The sequence below is a fragment of the Pseudophryne corroboree genome, chromosome 1 (assembly GCF_028390025.1).
Source record: "Pseudophryne corroboree isolate aPseCor3 chromosome 1, aPseCor3.hap2, whole genome shotgun sequence".
Classification (NCBI taxonomy): Eukaryota; Metazoa; Chordata; class Amphibia; order Anura; family Myobatrachidae; genus Pseudophryne; species Pseudophryne corroboree.
In genome coordinates, this window is record NC_086444.1 from 726,324,450 (window position 1) to 726,347,007 (window position 22,558).

A 22,558-nucleotide genomic window follows, 5' to 3' on the forward strand; every position below is an offset into this window, starting at 1 on the left:
TACTGCCAAAGTTTCCTGTTTTAAACCTGCACTGGTTTCCAAACCAGAATCATCTTTACAAGCACCTGTTCTTCTGTTTATCATATTACCGGTTATTATTTCTCCAGTCATCTGTCATCCTGTTGCCATAGACTTTCAGCTATTACGCTGTGTGATTGACATTTCCATTTGTTATTATTATTTCTACTGCCATTCTGTTTATATCATCTGCTAATAAATATCATTGCGCTCATGCGCAGGAACGTTATCCAGCCTCCTCGTTTTCTCCCAGGTACCTCCACTGACCCACTAGCGCCCCCTCCGGGGACACAGCCAAAACACAATCTGACAAGGTGCATGTAACATGATTTAGAGACAGATTGAATGTGTGGAACAAAGGACATTTCAGAGTCAAGGATGACACCTAGGCAGCGAGCTTGTGGGGTAGGGTGGATAGTCACATTGTCAACAGATATGGGGATATCAGGTTGGTAACTTCTCTTGGCTGGTGGGAAAATAATTAATTCTGCTTTGGAAATGTTGAGTTTGAGGTGGCGAGATGACATCTGAGATGAAATGGCAGACAGGCATTCAGTGACATGAACCAATACAGAGGGTGATAAATCTGGAGAGGATAGATAGATTTGAATATCATCAGCATATAAATGATACTGAAATTAATTTAGCTAGAGATGAGGTATATATTGAGAACTGCAGAGGACCCAAGACTGAGCACTGTGGTACTCCAACTGATAGAGGTAGAATCAGAGAAGTGAACACTGAAAAAGCAATTGGATAGGTAGGATGAAGCCAAGTAAGGGCTGTGTCCTGAAGACCTAGGGATTGTAGTATTTGTATGAGAAGAGAGTGGCCAACAGTGTCAAAATCAGCAGAGAGATCTAGAAGAAGAAGTGTGTAATGGCCTTTCGATCTAGCAGGGACCAGGGTAATGTTTACGAGGTATCCAAGGTAGAAACGAGATCAATGGGACACCTATTAAATCACTCTCCAGATCGACCCATCTCTTGGTGTGACGCGGGGCATGCCAGGCTATCATCTGACTTAACCGAGTCGCATGAAAATAACGTTGAAGAATAGGAAGCACAGGTCCCCCATTTTGAGAATGTTTAGCTAACATATCTCGCCTGATGCACGGCTGTTTGTGACTCAAAATAAATTTCTATAATGTAGTTTGAAAGGTGTTGAGAGTGTGTGATGGGATCTAAATTGGGAGAGTTTGGAACAAATACAAAAGCTTAGGAAACATGTTAATTTTTATGGCATTAATACGACCAATCCATGATAGAAAGTAGGTTTCCCATTTCTGGAGAGCATGGCGAATTGATTTAAAAAGAGTGGGATAATTAGAGCGGTAAAGAGAGCCATAACATTTTGTTAATTGGACTCCTAAGTATGTAAGCGAGTTTCTACACCATGAGAACTCAAAATTCGATTGTAATAGAGTCTTGCTACGCGCGCCACACAATTTTATTCTCCCTCCAGGGGGGTCGTGGACCCCCACGAGGGAGAAAAAGTGTCGGCATGCCGGCTGTCGGGATTCCGGCGCCGGTATACTGTGCGCCAGGAACCCGTCAGTCGGCATACTGAAGACCACCCGTTTTTATGACTTAAAAAAAACAAAACAGATCCAAACCCAAAACCCGCAAGGGCGGTTTTGGCAAAACCAATACAGATCCAAACACGAAGGAGATACAGATCTAAAACCAAAACCCAAGATTTGGGCCGGTGCATGTCTCTAATTCTCGCATGAAGTCCCTCACCGCCAGCTTCTCGCACCCTATTACATTTACCACATGTCTTTTATACCTACATAATTGCTAGCAGATATATCCCTTTATTATCTGGATACCTGAGAGAGAACAGGTGAAGGTGGGGGGTCTACAATAGTTTTAGATTTTTATGTACTTTTTACAGACCTCATTATTCTTACAGAGTTACTGATACCAAATTATTGTATATTGCTGTATTTTGTTCTTGTCATTTTTGGTGTCCTGACTGTTATCTGTTTTTACATCTATATATATAATATTTTGGCTTAAATTGTATTAAAATGTTTATTTTTCAGATTACAGTTGGGAAGTTAAAGCCAATGATAGAAGCTTCTATGAGAAATTCAAGAAGAAAGGATTTCTTTGTTTCCATAGGAATAAATATGCGGTAAATCCACCTAATTAATTAACCTTTTATTTCAATTACATAAATTTAAATGAACATTATGATGCTGTCTAAATGTATTACATAAATCTAACTTCATGAATATGATGTCTTCAAACTTGTTTAACAATTAAAATAATAATAGCAACTACAAATGAATAACACATGACATCACTCATTACATTGGTTCATCCATAAATGGGAATCACAATGGTTGTATAATTCATGGGAAGTTTAGATGTATTTTGACTTCAAATGTGTATAATTTGAAGATTTGTGAACTGTGCATATATGTCACAGAAAAATATAAATTCAATTATTGTATCATTATGTTCATCACACAGGACATGTGATGAAAGAAGAAAACAATCATAACTGAAAACATCAGTAACATTGAAAGCAAACATTGTAACAGATGTTTTCAATGATATGCGCAATAAAACTTGAGGTGCAGCTAGATCTAGTGTAAAAGAAGTGAACCCCACACTTCAAAAGTATGACAATAGTGGAAAGGAAAATTACACTTGAAAAATAGCGCTCATCAAATATCATGCAGATAAAAGTGTGTACAACTGGTAAAATTTTCATTCACCCTGATTAGTAGATAGGTCTTCATGTGATGGTGGAACAATTTATACTCTAGAAGTTCCTCAAATCAACCGAAAATTCAGATAAAATGGGCACATATCCCAGAAGACCTGCAACGATAAATGCCTCTTTCTCCAGTGGAGTTGGATTGGGAAATACGAGGCACCATTAAATACCGACCATAGTGTAGTACTTTTTATAAAACACGCACTGGTTTTAATGCACAGATAAAACTTACAAGAAATTTAAAAAACATGAGCATGTAATATTTCACTCCATAGGACAACACAGATGGTATATCACCCAGCGATTCACTGCAGCCCCAGCAGATGATAATGGAAGACGTGCACAATCTCTCCAAAAGTCCAGTAGCATGCAGGATAACCAAAGATGATTGTGTCCAAAATGTCCTAGGATCAGTGACAAGTTAAAAGCAAGAGCCACGCTTAACGCGTATCGGACCAGATGTCCTTCATCAGAAGCGTGGTTTACTGGCTCTGGAGAGTGCTTTTAAACCCCATTAAGTGATGGTTACAGCTGTATCCACTGATGGTCTGTTCATTGCGCTCCGGGCAGCGCACCTGCGCGATCGTGACCGGAAGCCGGAAACCGGAAGTTGTCAATGCGGGTCACATGCGTTCCAAACATCCGGAAGTCGCGTCTCTGGCTCCCTTACGATCACACCGTGGATATCCTTGCTGATATGCGTTCCATTAACCAGGAAACGCCATAGACAGTCACCATATCTACTTATGAGACTAGTCATTTTATGTTAGAGTCTCGTTTTAAAGCACCCTCCACGTTCTACCCCATTCAATCTAGAGGGAATTGTCTAGAAGTCTTCAATAAAGTAGTTTGTGCAGAAATTGAGAAAGAGATACAGAAAGACACTAAAAGGAGTAAGCCTAATTTGACAAAAAATGAATTTGAAGCTATTCGGTCTTTGAAGGATGATAAAGATCTGATTATCAAGCCGGCAGACAAGGGTGGAGGGGTGGTCCTTATGAAGAAGGAGACCTATATGAAGGAGGTGTATAAACAGCTTAATGATGGGGGTACCTATCAAAAACTCAAAGCTGATCCAACTGTGCGCATTGCAAAAGCATTGTTGGACCTTAGCACACAAGCATTGGATAATAAGGTTATCACAAAAAGTGAGCATGAGTTTTTGAATATTAAGGACCCCACTACCCCCACAATGTATGTCCTCCCGAAAGTCCATAAGGACCCCCTCCACCCACCGGGACGACCAATAGTGTCTGGATGCAATAGTCTGACCAGTAATCTCTCAGCAATGGTGGATCATTATTTACAGCCCTTGGTGGTATCCACACGGTCATTTATAAAAGATACAGGCGATGTATTGAGAAACTTAATGGATTATAAATGTGAAACTGGGGATTATCTGTGTACAGCAGATGTGTGTACATTATACACAATTATAGAGTTGGAGCAAGGGCTTGCTGCGGTCTCCTACTTTTTAGATAAGAGCAATTACAGTGCACCCATTAAGACATTCATTATGGATAGTATTAGGTTTATTTTGCTTAATAACTATTTTTTCTTTGATGGTGCGTTCTATCTACAGCGGATTGGCACCGCCATGGGCACCAGGTTCGCCCCCAGTTATGCCAATTTATTTATGGCATACTGGGAGGACATCCAGATAAGGCAGGGGGTGTCTTGGTGGCGGGCCTGGTGACCTGGCGGCGCTATATCGATGACGTGCTGTTTATATGGCGTGGTGATGGAGAATCACTACATCTATTCTGTGATGAGCTCAATTTGAATAACATAAATATTAAATTCACATTCACTCAAAGCCAAAATGAGGTGTCCTTTTTGGACTTGAGTATTTACATCTGCAATGGAGAAGTTCAGTCAAAAACCTTTAGGAAAAAGACAGACTCCAACAGTTTTATTGACAGAACGAGTCAACATCATGCAAACTGGCTGGATGGGATACCATTCAGTCAGTTTACACGGGTCAAAAGAAACTGTTCGGATGTAGCGGTATGTGATCAGCAATTTAATGAACTTACAGACCGTCTATTACAAAAAGGGTATACATCAAACACGCTTGAGTCAGCAAGGAAAAGGGTAGAGAAAATAGATAGGTCTCAACTACTCATGATTAAGGAGAAACCTCATAATACAGAGGAAAGATTTAAATGGGCCTTTGTCAGTCAGTATAGTAGGTCCTTCAAAGGTATAGAAAGAGTGTTTATTAAGAACTGGAACATCTTGAAACAGGACACAGTGATAGGAAATCTGCTGCCTGATAAACCCACCTTCATTTATAGGAGGTCTCAATCCCTTAAAAACAAATTGGTAAGGAGTAGCCTAGACATGGAATTGAGACAGAGCATAAGAACTAAAGGTTTCCACCGCTGTGGAGATTGTTTAATGTGTAAGACAGTCAAGGTCCCTGTGAGAAAATTTACGGAATACACCGTGAATGGCCGTGTATATCCCATTCGGGATTTTATTACGTGCCACACTAAAAATATCATATATGTGCTCGAATGTATATGTGGCCTAGCCTACGTTGGCAAAACAGGAAGGAGTGCCAAGGTGAGGTGGGCGGAGCACATATATAATATTCGGAAGGGCCTTGAATCTCACAACGTTTCCTCACATTTTAAAAAGGTGCATAATTCCAACACATGTGCATTAAAGAATTTTTGGGCAATAGAAGTGGTCCAGCAGAAGTGGAGAACTAGAGACTTAGAGAAAAGACTCTCTCAAGCTGAGATGAAGTCCATACACCGTACGGGCTGCAGTGAATCGCTGGGTGATATACCATCTGTGTTGTCCTATGGAGTGAAATATTACATGCTCATGTTTTTTAAATTTCTTGTAAGTTTTATCTGTGCATTAAAACCAGTGCGTGTTTTATAAAAAGTACTACACTATGGTCGGTATTTAATGGTGCCTCGTATTTCCCAATCCAACTCCACTGGAGAAAGAGGCATTTATCGTTGCAGGTCCTCTGGGATACGTGCCCATTTTATCTGAATTTTCGGTTGATTTGAGGAACTTCTAGAGTATAAATTGTTCCACCATCACATGAAGACCTATCTACTAATCAGGGTGAATGAAAATTTTACCAGTTGTACACACTTTTATCTGCATGATATTTGATGAGCGCTATTTTTCAAGTGTAATTTTCCTTTCCACTATTGAAAGCAAACATGGTGGGGGATGAGAGAGGTAACTGGAAGAAGAGAGAGAAAGACAGAGAAAATATACTCATCTACTAATAACATTGAGCTGTTAAGAGAAAAGTTAGAGCACAAAAGAGAGGATGGGGGGAAGGATGATTGCAGGAAAACCAGGGTGGGGATGAAGGGACAATGGGAATACCAATAGCATGTGGATTCCAGTAGCATATGGGATCATATGTGCACAGTGCACAGGATTTACAGAGACTGACATTTTGTGCTTTTGTGCTGGTCACTTAGACTAGTAGAATAATGTTCCACCAAAGAAAGTAATGTAAGGGGCAATGAAACGGTACAGTACAGTATGTGTGCAGTGACAAATCAGAGGGGCTTGGCCAGTGCATGGAGTGGTATGTTTTGCCCACGTGTGCGTGACTGCCCAGAGTAGACATACTAGTGCCATAGTGTAAATGAAAGGCTAAAGTAACAGTATATAAAGTAATATAACTCTTGACATATATATATAACATTTAAATTAAAGTAAGTGCAAAGAGGTTTGTTGATTGGTAGGGCATGTATTGTATTGTGTATACTAACTGTATTTAAGTAGGACCTGATTCAGAGATAGACACAATAGCACAGCCGCTGTGTATGCAGTGGTTGTGCTAATATATGTAAACACCAGGGACATGAGGAAAGCTAAATGGCTCAGGTGGCACTAGCTAGCACCAGAGCCAGTTTTACACACAATATATGAGCCAAAGTGTACATGTGGGCATTATACACAGGTGCAGCAGTGTAAACTCCTGGAAATTTGGTGAGTTTTGATCAGAGATGTGTGGAAAAGATAGGCAGGTGAGGCACTGCCTCCCCTACCATAAACTTTTTACTCCAGAGGTTTGGTTATAAAAATCATTAGAATAATACAGAGAAGATATTTCAAACATATTCTTTGTATTTGTCATATACTTTATACAGTCAAAACTCTGGCGCAAACATTAGTATGACAGGGAAGGCTCTGCCGCACCCGCCTCACCTCACCGCACATCACTGGTAAATACAGGAGGAAGCATCTTGTGTAAAAAGACACCTCCAGCCGGCTTCTGTGATCCCCTGCTGCATCGGATCATCTACGTGAACATCGGTCATTCGAATAAACCTCAGGTTACTCAGGATAGCCAGTAAATCACACTGTTGGGGCCAGTGAAGCTGCATCTGAAGATGCAGACACTAGTCTCGGGATGCCTTGAAAATGGGGCCGCCATTTTCAGTAACGCTGCCTGTCGACCCATCCGTGTCCCAAAACTGTCATCACATCCACAGATTTGCACATATGCGGGGATGATTCTGCACATGCACAGATCAAGAATAATCAGAGATAAACATTAACATCACATTTACATTACAAGTTTATTTTCTCTTCCTGCAGCTCTGCCCTCACCTCGCCAAGCAATCCTTTTTCCAATGACTCATCTCAGTACTCCAGTCCCCACGACCTCTTTGATACTTTGATCACTCACCAAACTTCCAAGGTTGATATCCCGCACAGGACTATATGATCATGTACAGTAATAGTTATAAACCAGCATAAATGTATAATCCACAGGTTCTCAAACTCGGTCCTCAGGACCCCACACAGTTCATGTTTTGTAGGTCACCTGTACATTTTTTAAATGTGACAGTTGGTGATACACAGTGCAGCTGCTGGGTGACATGGAAAATGTGAACCGTGTGGGGTCCTGAGGACCGACTTTGAGAACCACTGGTATAATCAAATGTTGCGATACCAAATTATGGAAGTAGTTTGCGGGAGGTGCTCCCAGGAATCGAATACCAAGTACTCCGAAAAATGTAGATTGAGAGATCAATCAAAGAAGGTGATTCCTTCATGGAGCACTCTTTTTGTATTAGTAATTGAAATTAATTTAAAATATAACTTGTATTCTCTTTTTCTTTAAAAATAAGTTAATTACTACATCATCAGAGAAAAATTAGTGCTTAATATTAAGTAAATCATATGTACATCAATAAGGACATTATTTTGTCTCGTGGTGGTAATTTGAAATAATTACATTAATTCTCTAATGATAGGGTAGGCACATCAGGCAATATATGTATAATCCACATAAATTCAATTATTCAAAAAACCTATATAATATAGGTATAGATTCTTCGCATGCTCCTGCTGTAGATCAAAAACACTTTTTTCTTTCAGTATTTATCATATACGTAACCGTTACAGCCACTTGTTACACCAATAATAATTCCTTATCGGTAGATTAGCAAGATATGTTTCTGGACCACAAGCAAAGTTATCATCTATGGATTGGTATGCAGATATTAATTAAATAAATATGTAGAGTACTTACAGTATTCCAGACTTGGTCAATAAATCAGAAACCCCTTATTTAACACATTCAACTATGGAAAAAATTGAACCCATGCAATGGGGAACTGTGAAGGAGAGACTGGATTAAAGCTGATAATCAAAGAGCATGCATTATCTCTTACTTGGTGCGGGCTGTGTGATTGGATATATGGAAAGATAGACAGTACAGTGCTAAAGTCCACTGTCCCTTCCCTCCCATCTTCAGAGAGAAGAACCTCAGACACACTGCTGGAAGAAAAGAGAGAGTGTGTGGATTCATGCTCACCGTAAGTGGTGGTAGGTGGTCCCTGTTGCTTGAAGCATTGCAGGGGTCAGATGTGCCACTGGGAGGGGAGTCCACACACTAAAAGGAAGGTATCTGGAGCCGTGTATGTGGTGCGGAAATTGTTGGCTGTCCGCTGTAAGCTACAGCATCCCCCTGCAGTGGGGAACCGTCTCCTTAGCTTTAGAATGCATTTCACCAGAGCCGGCCCTAACCAATATGATGCCCTAGGCAAGATTTTGACTGGTGCCCCCTATCACCACCGCTAGTTCCGCCTCTGACCCTGCACCCCTTTCCCAGCACCATCACCCCCCACCCAAAGCAGTCCTTTTTTTTTGTTTTCCTACCCCCTGTAATTTAAATAAGAACAGTGTGCACATTCAGCGCACAGCCCAGAAAGGTATGTGTTTTTGCTAGCAAGGGGCATGGCCACACAATAGTACCCCCAATTCAAATTATGCCTCACAGTAGTGCAACTTTATTCACAATTTATCATGCGATAGTGTCCCTTATTCACATTACATCACACAGTAGTTCCACTTTACCTTATATACCTTACTCCTCACAGTGGTGCCCCTAATTCACATAACATCATACTGAATTGCTCCTTATTCACATTACACCACACCATATTGCTCTTTATTCTCATTACACCACACCATATTGCTCCTTATTCACATTACACCTCACCATATTGCTCTTTATTCACATTAGACCACACAGTAGTGCCCTTTCTATACGTTATGCCGTGGCCACACAGTAGAGCACCTTATACACATAATGCAACACATTGGTAATGCATTTATATACATAATACCACACAGTAATGCCCCTTAAACATATGATACACATTATTAATGTCCTTATAAACATAATGCGCCTTACACATTATGCCAACCTTTATTAATGCCCTTATACATGTAATGTCCCTTACACATATGCCGCACATTATTAATGCCCTTATACACATAATGACACACATAGTGCCCCTTACTCATATGTTGCACATTATTAATGCCCTTATACACATAATGACACATAGTTCCTGGCGTGAGTCAACTGGCAGCTCTGCTAATGTCAGGTGCCTATTTTTTATGAAAATGCATCTTATTTGCATTGCTATGTGGCTAGGACACACAAGCAGCTTCTGCTGATTAAAATGATATGCAGCATGCCTATATACTGTGTGCGACTGTGGCTGTATCTGCATATGAAATGCTACACACAGAATATAGGCATGCCGCATATAATTTTAATCAGCAGAAGCTGCTGGTGCCCCTAGGCTTACCAGATGCCCTAGGCAATTGCCTAGTTTGCTTATGCCTAGGGCCGGCTCTGCATTTCACCACATGGGCTTGTTCACCTGAGAGCTTATGGTGAGCACAAATCCAGGCACTCTCTCTTGCCTTCGAGCAGCATGTCTGAGGTCCTTCTCTCACTCATCTTTCCCTTGCCACTCAAACATGCTCTTGTCTCACCTATTCGTTAAAAAACTAGAGATGAGCGGGTTCGGATCCCTGAGATCCAAACCCTACCGAACCTCCCTACCCGAGTCCAGATCCGAGTCAGGCTCGGGTTTTCCTGACTAAATCAGAAACCAGAACGAGGCAAAACATCATCATCCTGCTGTCGGATTCTCGCGGGATTTGGATTCCATATAAGGAGCCGCGTGTCCCCGTCTTTTTCACTCCGGCATTGGAGAGTGTAGAGAGAGGACGTGTCTCCGTTCTCTCAGTATCCTCAGTGTCCGTGTCTTGTGCTGCATCAGTCCAGTCACAGTGGTATCCTCTGTTGCCATATGTCCAGTGCTGCTGTATAGGGTGCTGTGTTGTGCTGCATCAGTTCAGTGGTGGTGTATTGTGCTGCATCAGTCCAGTGGTAGTGTCCTGTGCATCAGCCATCAGTCATTCCAGTGACCAGTCACAGTGGTATACTCTGCTGCCATATGTCCAGTGCTGCTGTATAATAATAACAAGTCCCTTACAGTGTTGCTGTGTTGTCCTGTATCAGACCAGTGGTAGTGTCCTGTGCATCAGCCATCAGTCATTCCAGTGGGTCGGCGGTTGCGATGCCTGACCCTCCAAAACTGGAGGGAAAGAGGTGGCTCCTTCAACCATTTGCACGCCCCCTGCATGTTTCAAAGTATAGGGAAGGGGAGCACACACTACATAAAGCACAGTACAGTACAGGGAGGGAACACACACTACATACAGCACAGTACAGGGAGGGAGCACACACAAGTAGTGAAACACAGACACAGGGGACCAGCGCAGTGGAATCTGTCTCAGTGGCCAATCTGCCCCTGATTCCATACATACCATCACAACATTACATGAATGTTACCACATTACACGTATAGCATTGCATTATATGCATAGCACCGCACTACACGTATAGCACTGCATTACACAAATAGCACCACATAACACGAATAGCACCACATTACAAGTATAACACCGCACTACGCGTATTGCAGCACATTATACAAATAGCACCACATTACATACGTAGCCACCACATTAAATACGTAGCCACTGCATTACATACGTAGTCACCGCATTACATAAATCATCATGGACAGACATTGGGCAGCTATAGGGCTGAAGGACTTTACATTAGAGATTATCCCAGGCCTGGCTGTGAGTGCAGCCTGATCAGCTGCTATCCTGAGAACAAGGTACATGCTGCTCCTGTCCAGTCCCCAAACCATACATTGTGACCGGGGATGCCCTAACCCTTACACCATCATGATAATGATAATGCAAATAATGTAATTAAAAATAACCTCTCTGCCCGGTTCCCTTCAATGCTCAGTTGCCACTCTGGCCAGTTCAGTGAGAGTGTGGGAGCTAGGGTGGCGGCGGTTGTAGTGAACCCGGCTCCGACCATTGCTATGCTGCTGCTCCCAGGCCAGGCTCATTTAAGAGACCTTTGACCAGGGCCAGATAGAGGATGCTGCTGGGCTGGTTAACTTTCTCTAGGTCCCCTGTTGGTAGAACAACTTCACCACTTTAAATGGCTAGTGGCACCTGGAAGTGACCGCTAGCCTAACTTCTGGATTACGTTCCAATGAACCACAAGTACTGTAAGCAGTGTGAGACAGCCCAGCCTGAGTGTGAATCGGCCTGGCTGAGGGGGATATGGGACCAGCCAATCAGAATCTGTCATGGTGTCCTGGTGGGCATATCCGCCCCTGCCAACAGTCCAGTTTCTGATATTCAAATTGAAGATGTCACTGTTGTAGTACACCAGGATGAGAATATGGGTGTTGCTGGAGCTGAGGAGGAAGTTGACGATGAGGATTCTGATGGTGATGTGGTTTGTTTAAATGAGGCACCGAGGGAGACACCTGTTGTCTGTGGGATGAAGAAGCCCATTGTGATGCCTGGGCAAGATACCTAAAAAGCCACCTATTCTGTGTGTAATTATTTCTCCACAAATCTGGACAACAGGTGTCAAGCTGTATGTTGCTTCTGTCAATCTGTAATAAGTAGGGGTAAGGGTGTTACCCACCTAGGAACATCCTCCATTATATGTCACCTGCAGCGCATTCATCAGAAGTCAATGTCAAGTTGTGAAACTTTGGGTAAGAGCGTAAAGAGTCCACTGACACCTACAGTTGTGTCCACTATTACCTTTCTGAAAACAGAGCTATGGTAGTAAATTTGGCATGACATATATTCCTTGTGCTTTTGTGCCGTCATATTGTGCCGTGACAATTCGTGACAATTGATAGTTTCACCACTGGGTGGCCAGTGCATCACGTAACATAGCTTTGCACTAACATTGCTGTTAAATAGACACTGTAATCAGTATGGCCAGCTTTAAAGTCTAATTGCTAATTGTGTAGGTGTGAAAATCTCAGTGTGAGAGGCCTTTGAAGTAGACTCCTTGGGGGTTACAGATTTTATCCTGGCTGGGGGATGTTACTATCAGTGACGTGCGGTGGGCACGTCCCTGCTTACTATACAGTATGTTGCTCAAAGCACAGAGGTGAATGAAATCTAAAGTGAAATTAAATAATAAGTTAATAAAAACCTTAGTGCTATAGAGTAAAAGAACATATTATAAGATTTTGCAATGATAAAATATTTCCAAATAAAGGGCCTCATTACGAGTTGATCAGACGAAGATGCTTTTTTCAGCCCGTGCGACAAACTAACCTCCGCCTATGGGGGTTGTTTTTTTCTCATACCAAGGCTTTGATCACTTGTGCAGGCCTGTTATGGTAAAAAATGTTGTGCAGTTTCTAAGTAGTTCTGGACTTAGGGGGTCATTATGACCCAATCGCAGCGTGTTGTCGTTCGCACAGCTGCAATCGGGTCCCTACTGCACATGTGCGACGGCCGCTATGCGCACGCACGGCCATCGACGGGAAACGACTCTGGAACCGAAAAAAGCGATCGCTGCAATGATCGCACGAAGATTGACAGGCGGAGGGGGTACCTGGGCATCAACTCACCGTTTGCAGCCGTTTTCGGGGGGGGGGGGTGGTAAGAAAACGTGGGTGTAGTGAGAGAAACGCAGGCGTGTCCAGGACGGGTGTTTGACGTCAGAGCCAGGACCGAACAGGCTGAAAACGTTGCAGCATGTAAGTAAGTCACCGGCACCCCTGCACTGAGGACACCGCCGGCACTGCCCACACTGCCGGCACCCCTGCACTGGGGATGCTGCCAGCACTCCTGCGTTGAGGACACCTCCTGCACTGCCGACACTGCCGGCACTTTTGCACCGAGGACACTTACGGCACTCCCACACTGCCTGCACCTCTGACTGCTGACACTTCTGGCACCCCTGCGCTGGGGATACTGCCAGCACTCCTGCACTGAAGACACCTCTCGCACCAAGGACACTTCTGGCACTCCCACACTGCCGACACCCTTGAACTCCTGCACTAAGGACACCTCCAGTACTCCCGCACTGCCGACACTGCCGGTACCCCTGCACTGAGGACACCGCCGGCACTTCCCGCACTGCCGACACTCCTGCACTGGGTATACTGCCAGCATTCCTGCACAGAGGACACTTCCGACACTCCCACACTGCTGGCACCCCTGAACTCCTGCAATGAGGACACCGCCCTCACTGCCAGCACTCCTGCAATGAGGACACCTTTTGCACTGCCGACACCCCTGCCCTGCCAGCACACCTATTGCTAGCACTCATGGACTGAGGACACCCCTGCACCAAGGACACTTCTGGCACTCCCAAACTGCTGACACCCCTGAACTCCTGCACTAAGGACACCTCCAGTACTCCCACACTGCCGACACTGCCGACACCCCTGCACTGAGTACACCACCGACACTGCCTGCACTGATGACACTCCTGCACTGGGGATACTGCCAGAATTCCTGCACTAAGGACACCTCCTGCACTGCCGACACTGCCGGCACCCCTGCACTGAGGACACTTCCGGCACTACCACACTGCCGGCACCCCTGAACTCCTGCAATGAGGACACCACCCTCACTGCCGGCACTCCTGCAATGAGGACACCTTTTGCACTGCCAACACCCCTGCCCTGCCGGCACACCTATTGCTAGCACTCATGGACTGAGGACACCTCCCGCACTGCTGGCACTTCTACACCGAGGACACTTCCGGCAACCCCACACTTCCGGCACCCCTGAACTCTTGCAATGAGGACACCTCCCGCACTGTTGACACTGCCGACACCCCCGTTCTGCCGGCACACCTATTGCCAGCACTCCTACACTGAGGACACCTCCCACACTGCCGACACCGCTACCCTGCCGGCACACCTATTGTTAGCTCTCATGGACTGAGGACATCTCCCGTACTGCCGACACTGATGGGACCCCTGCACCGAGGACACTTATAAAATCCTGTTTTTTTTATTGTTCTACGTCAGGTATCATGGATAAAACATTCTTCCAGTCCATGATCATTAATGATACTTTAGTGCCGTATGTAAGAAAGTATTGGTCATCTGGACATCGAATGTTCCAGGACAATGATCCAAAACATAGTGCTTCGGCCAAATTCATAGAGGAAAAAGGCATAATTTGGCAACGCACACCACCAGAGTAAGTACAGTTTTGCCCTGTAGACTGATGCTTCCTGTAAGGCATGAAATGCCAAATATTCCATTTTTAAATTCTCTCCCTTTATTGACTTTTCACAGATCACCGGACATGAATCCTATCGAGCTAGTGTGGTCTCAAATGAAAAGTTATATTCGTTCTCAATGTAAGCCAAGGACAAAAGAGCAACTGATTGATGGCATCAATACATTTTGGAAAAACGTACTTACATTGGAGACCTGTAATAATTATGTAGACCATTTATTTTCTGTGCTGCCAGTGATTATAGAAAGAAATGGACAAGCCAGCTGCATGTAATTGGAATGGATCATATTGTCGACAAAAAGAAGGTCAACAGTCATTAGGTCGACCAATATTGGTCGACAGGCCATATGTCGACACATCAAAAAAAAACAGTACGCAAACGAATAATGCATAGAATTTGCATAAAGGGCCCTTTACCTATCGTACTCATCCTTTCTGCAAATGCTTGAAATATCAAAATTAGACTACCTGCTTAAATTAATTAATTTGTTATATTTTATCTGTAACATATGTACACCCTAGTATTACATTTGTTATGCAATCTTGAAAATTGTTTTAAAAAAAAAAAGTAGTCACCTCTGCAACACTGTATACTGTAATTGTGTATGGATTGTACAAAGCATCCAAGAGATTGCATTCAGTTTTGTCTAAATTACAGTATATTTATACTATTTAGTTGGAATTATTTTATCATTGCAAAGTCTTATAATATGCTCCGTTACCTTGTAGCACTATTAGGTTTTAATTAACTTATTCTTTAATGTCACTTTAGACTTCATTCACCTCTGTGCTCTGAGTAACAAATAACTCCAATTTTTGCATTAATAAACTGAGGCTCTGAATTGCTAAAAGTTCACTGTTTATTTCAAATTCCAGGACAGCAGCCCTTCCCCCACCCAGAATACATGTTACTGTGCTGTATCTCTATTCCCCAAGGAATCTACTTCAAAGCCTCTCACACTGAGATTTTCACACCTACACAATTAAGAACTGGACTCTAAAGCTGGCAATACTGTACATCAGAATGACCTGAATACGATCACACACACATAGCGATTTGGGCTGCTTTTCTAATTGATTTGCTGAGTCACTTAGAAATACAGCACAAATCGCTATGTGTGTATGGACTATAGCGATAGTGATGTGCGTCCCTGCATGCTTGAAAGATCTAGTCATCACCCATGTTTTCTCTTTTACAAACACAGGCAGTGACAGATCGCTCAGCACACAACGCTGGTGCAGCTCTGTGTGCTGAGTGATCTTGCTTAGCCCGTGTGATCACCGATATCGCTGGGCAGAAAACAGTCAACATAGGTAAGTATGTGTGTGTCGACATGTGTGAAATAAAGTTTTACTGTCACGGTGTGTGTCTCCTGTTTTATTTGGGTATTTTTTTCCATTAGAACTACAGGTACCAGCGGGCACGTTTTTCTCCCGCATGCTGGTACTTGTGGTTCTCCAAGTACCAGCTTGCGGGGGAGGCTTGCTGGGACTTGTAGTACTACTGGAAAAAACAATATTCTTTCAATTTTCTCAAGGCTATCAGCCCCCCATCCGCAGCCTTTGGATGGGGGGGACAGCCTCGGGCTTCACCCCTGGCCCTTGGGTGGCTGGGGGGTGGACCCCTTGATTGAAGGGGTCCCCACTCACCCAGGGTACCCCGGCAAGGGGTGACTAGTTGGATATTTAATGCCACGGCCGCAGGGCACTGTATAAAAGTGACCCCCGGCTGTGGCATTATCTGTCCAGCTAGTGGAGCCCGATGCTGGTGTAAAACATACGGGGGACCCCTACTCTTTTTGTCCCCCGTATTTTTTGCACCAGCACCAGGCGCAAAGCCCGGTGCTGGTTTTAAAAATACGGGGGATCTCCTGTCCGTTTTCCCCCCGGATTTTTAGAACCAGGACCGGCTCGAAGAGCCCGAGGCTGGTTATGCTTTGGAGGGGGGACCCCACGCAGTTTTTTGGGGGGTTTTTCCCATTCCATTAAAAAAAAATATATATATATATATATAATAATAATCTTTTTAAAAATATACAAATAATACTTGTGCCTCCAAAAAAGAGGGCACCTGGTAAGCTGTACATTTTACTACATTGGGAGTGCCGAATATCTACATCATATATATTATATATATATATATATATATATATATATATTTGCCTTGGCAGCCCAACCATGCTGGTATCCATAGTTCAGTATAAAAATAAGTAAATCTAATAAATGTATGGTGGTGAAAGAAAAGCCCAGTTTCACTGAAAAAAAAGACACTTCTGCATGTTTTGAAATTAAAAAACAAAACAAAACTGAAGAACTGTAGGCAGGCACTGTCCGCCTACTTCGGTGACATCACAAGTTGGACAGAAGTTGGAAGGTTGGTTGGTCTGATGAAAAGTTGGTTAGATGTGTGGAGCACTGGTAAAAAGTTGGTGAGATGTGTGGGGCACTGTTTTAGTTGAACAGACAAGTTGGATGGTTGGAAGTTTGGAGTGTTGGAGAAAAGTTGGTCTGATGTATGGCTAGCATTAGTGCAGGAGTTCAGAGGTGTCGGCTGTGTGGGAGTGCAGCAGGTGTCCTCCTTGCAGAAGTTCAGGGGTGCCGGCAATGTCAGCAGTGCAGGAGGTGTCCTCCTTGCAGGAGTTCAGGGGTGCTGGCAGTGTTGGCAGTGCGGGAGTACTGGAGGTGTCCTTAGTGCAGGAGTTCAGAGGTGTCGGCAGTGTTGGAGTGCCAGACGTGTCCTTGGTGCAGGGATGCCAGCAGTGTTGGCAGTGTGGGAGGTGTCCTCAGTGCAGGAGTTTAGGGGCGCCGGCAGTGCGGGCAGTGTCCTCAGTGCAGGGGTGCTGGCAGTGTGGGCAGTTCGGGAGTACTGGAGGTGTCCTTAGTGCAGGAGTTCAGGAGTGTCGGCAGTGTGGGAGTGCCAGAAGTGTCCTCGGTGAAGGAGTTCAGGGGTGTCGGCATTGTCGGCAGTGTGGGAGGTGTCCTCCTTGCAGTAGTTATGGGGTGCTGGCAGTGCGGGAGTGCCAGAAGTGTCCACGGTACCATCAACCAAGTGCAAGGAGGACATCTCCCGCACTACTGACACTCCTGCACTGGGGATACTGCCAGCCCTCCTGCACTGATTACACCACCTACACCTCTGCACCGAGGACACTACTGGCACTCCCACATGTATTGGAGATATATTAATACTTCACAATTAGCTGCCGCTGCTGATATTCCCGTGTGCCTGATGGATAAATTGCCCTGCACATATGGATGTCCATGTTGCTGCCCACGGTGCTGTTGGTGGTGATAGAGCTGTCTAGGTAGCTCTGGTTGGTCCCTTTGATTATCATGTCACTTCTGGATACCAGGTCATAATGTATTGCTGAGAGAACTCAAAGACACACACAGCCGCATGTCTCATAAGTAATCTGCTTTATTTTGGTCAGCTTCGATATTTATACACAAATATTGGCAGTAAATGATTAACACAATTATATAACTTCATATGCCCCTTGTCCTTCTGCTTATCTGGAGCTACATATAGATATTTTCCATTTCTGAGGAGAGAGCAGAGAGCAGGGTGCCAAATGCTCACTTTCACACACAATGTTATATAACACAAGCTTTTATAATTTTCCATATGTTCAAGCTAGTTTAATCAAATCTCTTTGTAATATTAAAATGAATTGCATTATTATAATTAAGAATGGTAGCTAAGCTTTTATCTCTATCAGTTTCCCTCCTATTTTATAATAATCAAACATTACAGGTTCATCTGGTATTACAATATGACATTACAGTTGAGCTACAAGGCATCACATAAACTCTACCTACAAGAGACTAAGCAAACAGTCTAGCTATAATGGTGCTAAAGGCTATGTTCCCATAGGATGGTGCTTGTCACTCTATCCCACGGAAGGTAAAGAACCGTTCACATCATATCCATTAAGGTAGACTGCTCACGGCTCCTTCTTGCCGAGCTCTTCTGTAGTTTCTTCTTTGAGTTTACACTTTACAAATTTCTTTCAAGCTGAAAGGAAGGGAAACAAAGATAGCATCTTAAATTCAGATATATGCAATTTGCTAAAAAACATCACTATTTCAACAATCTCCTTTGCATGTTTGCATATTTCATCGTTCAAACTTAACTTGAGCAAAATTGCAGTGGAACCCAAGTTTCTCTTTCCTTAATTGACACAGAAGTGGGCGTGGTCAGAAACACTCGATATGGACCATCAAATCTGGGCTCAAGTGACTTTTTCACATGTCTTTCCAGATACACCCAATCTCCTGGTTAAAGCTTGTGGGGATTCAGATCTGCTCCTGAATCTGGGAGATAAAAAAAAACTAGAGAACACAGAGGTGTCAGTTTCTTCAGTAAGAACACTTTAGCATCCCTTTCTGGTTTCTGTGACACACTCACTAATCTGATACTGTAACTTCTGGTACTCCTTATCTGCAAATATCTTCTGAACTTAATTTTCTATCTATTGATCTTGCTGTAGCTTTTGCCATTGGCCAATAACTGAAAAATGTCTGTGACTATCAATACATCTTTGGCAGTTAGTTATAGTCAATTTGCAGTCTGGAAAATAACTTTTGGGGATTGCTCCAAGGGTTGTCTTGACCTTCTGTCTTGGATTGGACATTTCCACATATCCAGCAGGCTTGTACAAACTTGGTTGCATCTGGATAAAATTCTGGAGCTATCCATCTTTTCTGTGACTAAGTTTCCCATCTGATCATTTCCCAGGTGTGTGAGTCCATGGCTGACTTAACACATACGGGGGTATAAGCTTCTGGGTAAGTATAAATTTTCTTCTAATTTCCATAAGCCAGTTTCTTCTTCTTGTCTGGCTCCTCTTCTCTGCCATGCTGCTTTTTCTTTAGGACCTGCTTGTTCCTGAAATTTCTTCAAATCCTGTAGATCAGGCATTTGAGGCTTTGCTTCTTTCTGTTACTTCTGTATGTGTGGTGTAGATGGCTACCTTTACTGGTTGTTTCGTTGCTTTCTCTTTCCACAGGCTTCTTTCTCACTCTCTCCTGCTTTGTTCTGAAGTTCAATCAGCGTAGCATAATCAGGCATTTGGTCTGGCACTGGAGTAGTTACTGTATAGGCTTGCCTTATCTGCTGGGGGCATTTTGCTGCCCTCTTTGCTTCAGCATCTTGCCAGATTGTTGCCTCTTGTTTCAGGAGTGTAATTTCTTCATGTGCCTGGATCTTCATTACTGCAACCTTTTCTGTGGCTCTTGCAGAGCTCTCAACTGGTGTCTGATCAGGGAAGCACATTGTATGTTTTCGCCACTTGCCTTCTTGAAGCCTCTGCTTTTCCATATCTGGCCCACAATCCTGTGCTGGGATGGTAGGGATCCTGAGTCCACAACTTCATGTTTACTGGTTACTGCGTATCCTGTATAAGGAATCCCATCCTCATAGTATCTTGAACCATCCACATAGAGATTGTGCTGTGCATCAGGAAGGGTTGTGTCTGTGACATGAGGTATTGGTTGAGTCTCTTGTTCCATCAGAGCCATGCAGTCATGGGAAAAAATTTTATTGTGAATATTTTCATCACTTTCTGCATTCCCATAGTTCATGTGGTCCTCATCATCCTGGTTATTCTGGGTACCAATGCTAAAGATATTATATGTCTCTCTTCTCCCTCCTTTTGAATCTAGAGATTCATACTCTGCTCCTTCTTCCTGCAATAGGGCTGGTAGTAGAGTCGCTGGGTTGAGGGTGGTGCATCTTTTGATGGTGACATTTGTGGCACTTAGTAGAGCTACTTCATACTTGGTGAGTCTTGCAGCTGATAAGTGCTTGGTTCTGGCTTGCTGTAGTATTTCAGTCACCGCATGTGGTACCTGAATGATCAGTTCATGATTGAGCACAATGTCTATGCATTTCTGTTTGAGGACTGCTGTTGCTGCAACTGCTCTGATGCAGGTGGGTGCTCCTTGGATAATGTTGTCCAGTTTGTTTGAAAGATAAGCCACTGGGCGTTGCTTGCTTCCATGCAGTTGCGTGATGACTCCAAGTGCATGGCCTTTCTCCTCATGGAATTTCTTCAACTTGCTCTGTGGTGTAGCTTGAAGCCTCTTTCTTTGTGCTGTCATACAAAACTTGCATGTAGATAAACTTCAATTGCTGCTTCAATGCTAGGCTTCATGATAGCTGGAATATTGCTGGTATACTTGATTCCTTGTGGGGTATACTGAATAGTAGCTTGCATGATGTTAAGGATATCAGCTCCCAACAAATTCACTCTTTGAAGAGGGAGGGGCTGTCCTCCCAGTCCTGTCCCATCGACATAGTGGCTGGTTAAGAGTTCTTCTGGGACGTCAGTTTTCTTAAGTACAGTGACTGCTGCTCCAGTGTCCAAAAGGCATTCTAGGGTGTTTCCTGTAGGTAGAGTAAGCATAACAGTACCTTTTATGGGGTCAGTGTAGGTGTCACTTGAGTAGGTGGACCCCGTAGCAGGATTCAGTCATTCCTGTTGTACCGTGAAGTTTGGGACAGAGTCCTTATATTTCAGCCATGTCTGGTATTTTCTGCTTTTCTTCTTCTGATGACCTGAAACCTTGCACCAAAAACATTTACCAGTCATGTCTTCACCCTGCACATTTCTTGTGGTGTAGGGCCTGGAGTTATTTACACCTTTACCTTGACTTTGGACCTTATTTGTCTTGGTGTTAGACTGGGCAGCCTGCACTACATGTATAGTAACAGCTGGTGCTTTGGAAGTTCTCTTATCTCTCCTTTCTTTCTCGTTATCTTGAATCCCTTCTAGGACTTCTACTAGTGAGGTAATGTTCATCAAATTTGCTTCTGGTCGGACTGCATACAACTGCTGCCTGTATTCAGGTCTAAGTTCATTAAGGAACCTGGTCTTAAACAGTCTGGCGTTGTTAGAGTATTCCCTTATGCTGAGGTTTGTTTTTTTTACCAGATCAGGTTCAGCTGGTGCAGTGTCTCTGATTTGCTTACATCTGACTTGTACTCTATACAACAGTTGTGAGCCTGAAGCCATAGTATAGCGGTTGGCTTTAAGGGGAGCATTCTCAATTTTCCCCCTATCACTATCTGCCTCCTGAGGAGCTATGGCAAGAAGCATATTATATTCACCTATTCCTATGGAAGCTCTAAGAATCTGTTCTAAATCAACCCAACACGGTCTATACACAAGATACACTTGTTTAATCTTTTTTTCAAATTCAGCTGGACTTTTTCTGATATCTGGTAAGTCATTTACAGTACGCATAACCTCTGAAGGGAGCCAGGGTATGTATTGTTCCTGCTCCACATATTCTGCAATATATCCTTCAGCCACAGGTAACCTGTCAGTTGTATGTCTGGGATTAGCATGACTACTAACTCTAACAGGCATTACATTGTAATTTTTACGAGATATTCCTCTTGGATCTCTGTTAGGACTACTAGCAAAGTTCCACAACCTCCTAAATATCCCTGGAGTTTTTGGTTTAACATTTTGTGATTCACATGGTCCTGAATTTGGCTCTACCCAGTTACCACAAAAGAAACATTTTTCACTTCCCTCCGGAACACATCTCCCACAATAAAGACACTTTCTTTCAGGGTAGTGGATAACATCCCTAAGAACCAGTGTACCTTCTGGATTTTTTTTATAACTTAAAGTATTTTCATAACGTTTTTTAGGTGTCATTTGTTCTGCATATGTTGCTGAAGGAGTTAAAACTCCCGCTTTATCATGTGTCCTTGATTCTGCATGCATTGATACTGCTGAGGGGGCTGACCCCCCTTCCACATTCCCATCATTATAAATAGCATAACATGTTATTGTAACATTGGGTGGTGGTATTATATTAGACCTACAATCTTCCTGTCTAATTCTTTCCTCAACTTCCAGTTCTTGTGAAACAATAAGCCATATATTTACAGTGT

The 22,558-nt window shown here is 43.4% G+C and overlaps 1 protein-coding gene across 1 annotated transcript in view; it reads left to right on the plus strand.

The window, feature by feature from the left end:
* Positions 1 to 22,558, plus strand: part of LOC135046821 (phospholipid-transporting ATPase IK-like) — a 1,701,102-nt gene that overhangs the window by 173,825 nt on the left and 1,504,719 nt on the right. Inside the window, exon 3 of the mRNA XM_063955407.1 lies at positions 2,066 to 2,157. Within this exon, the coding sequence (XP_063811477.1) occupies positions 2,066 to 2,157 (92 nt within the window). The remainder of the gene's footprint in view (positions 1 to 2,065; positions 2,158 to 22,558) is intronic.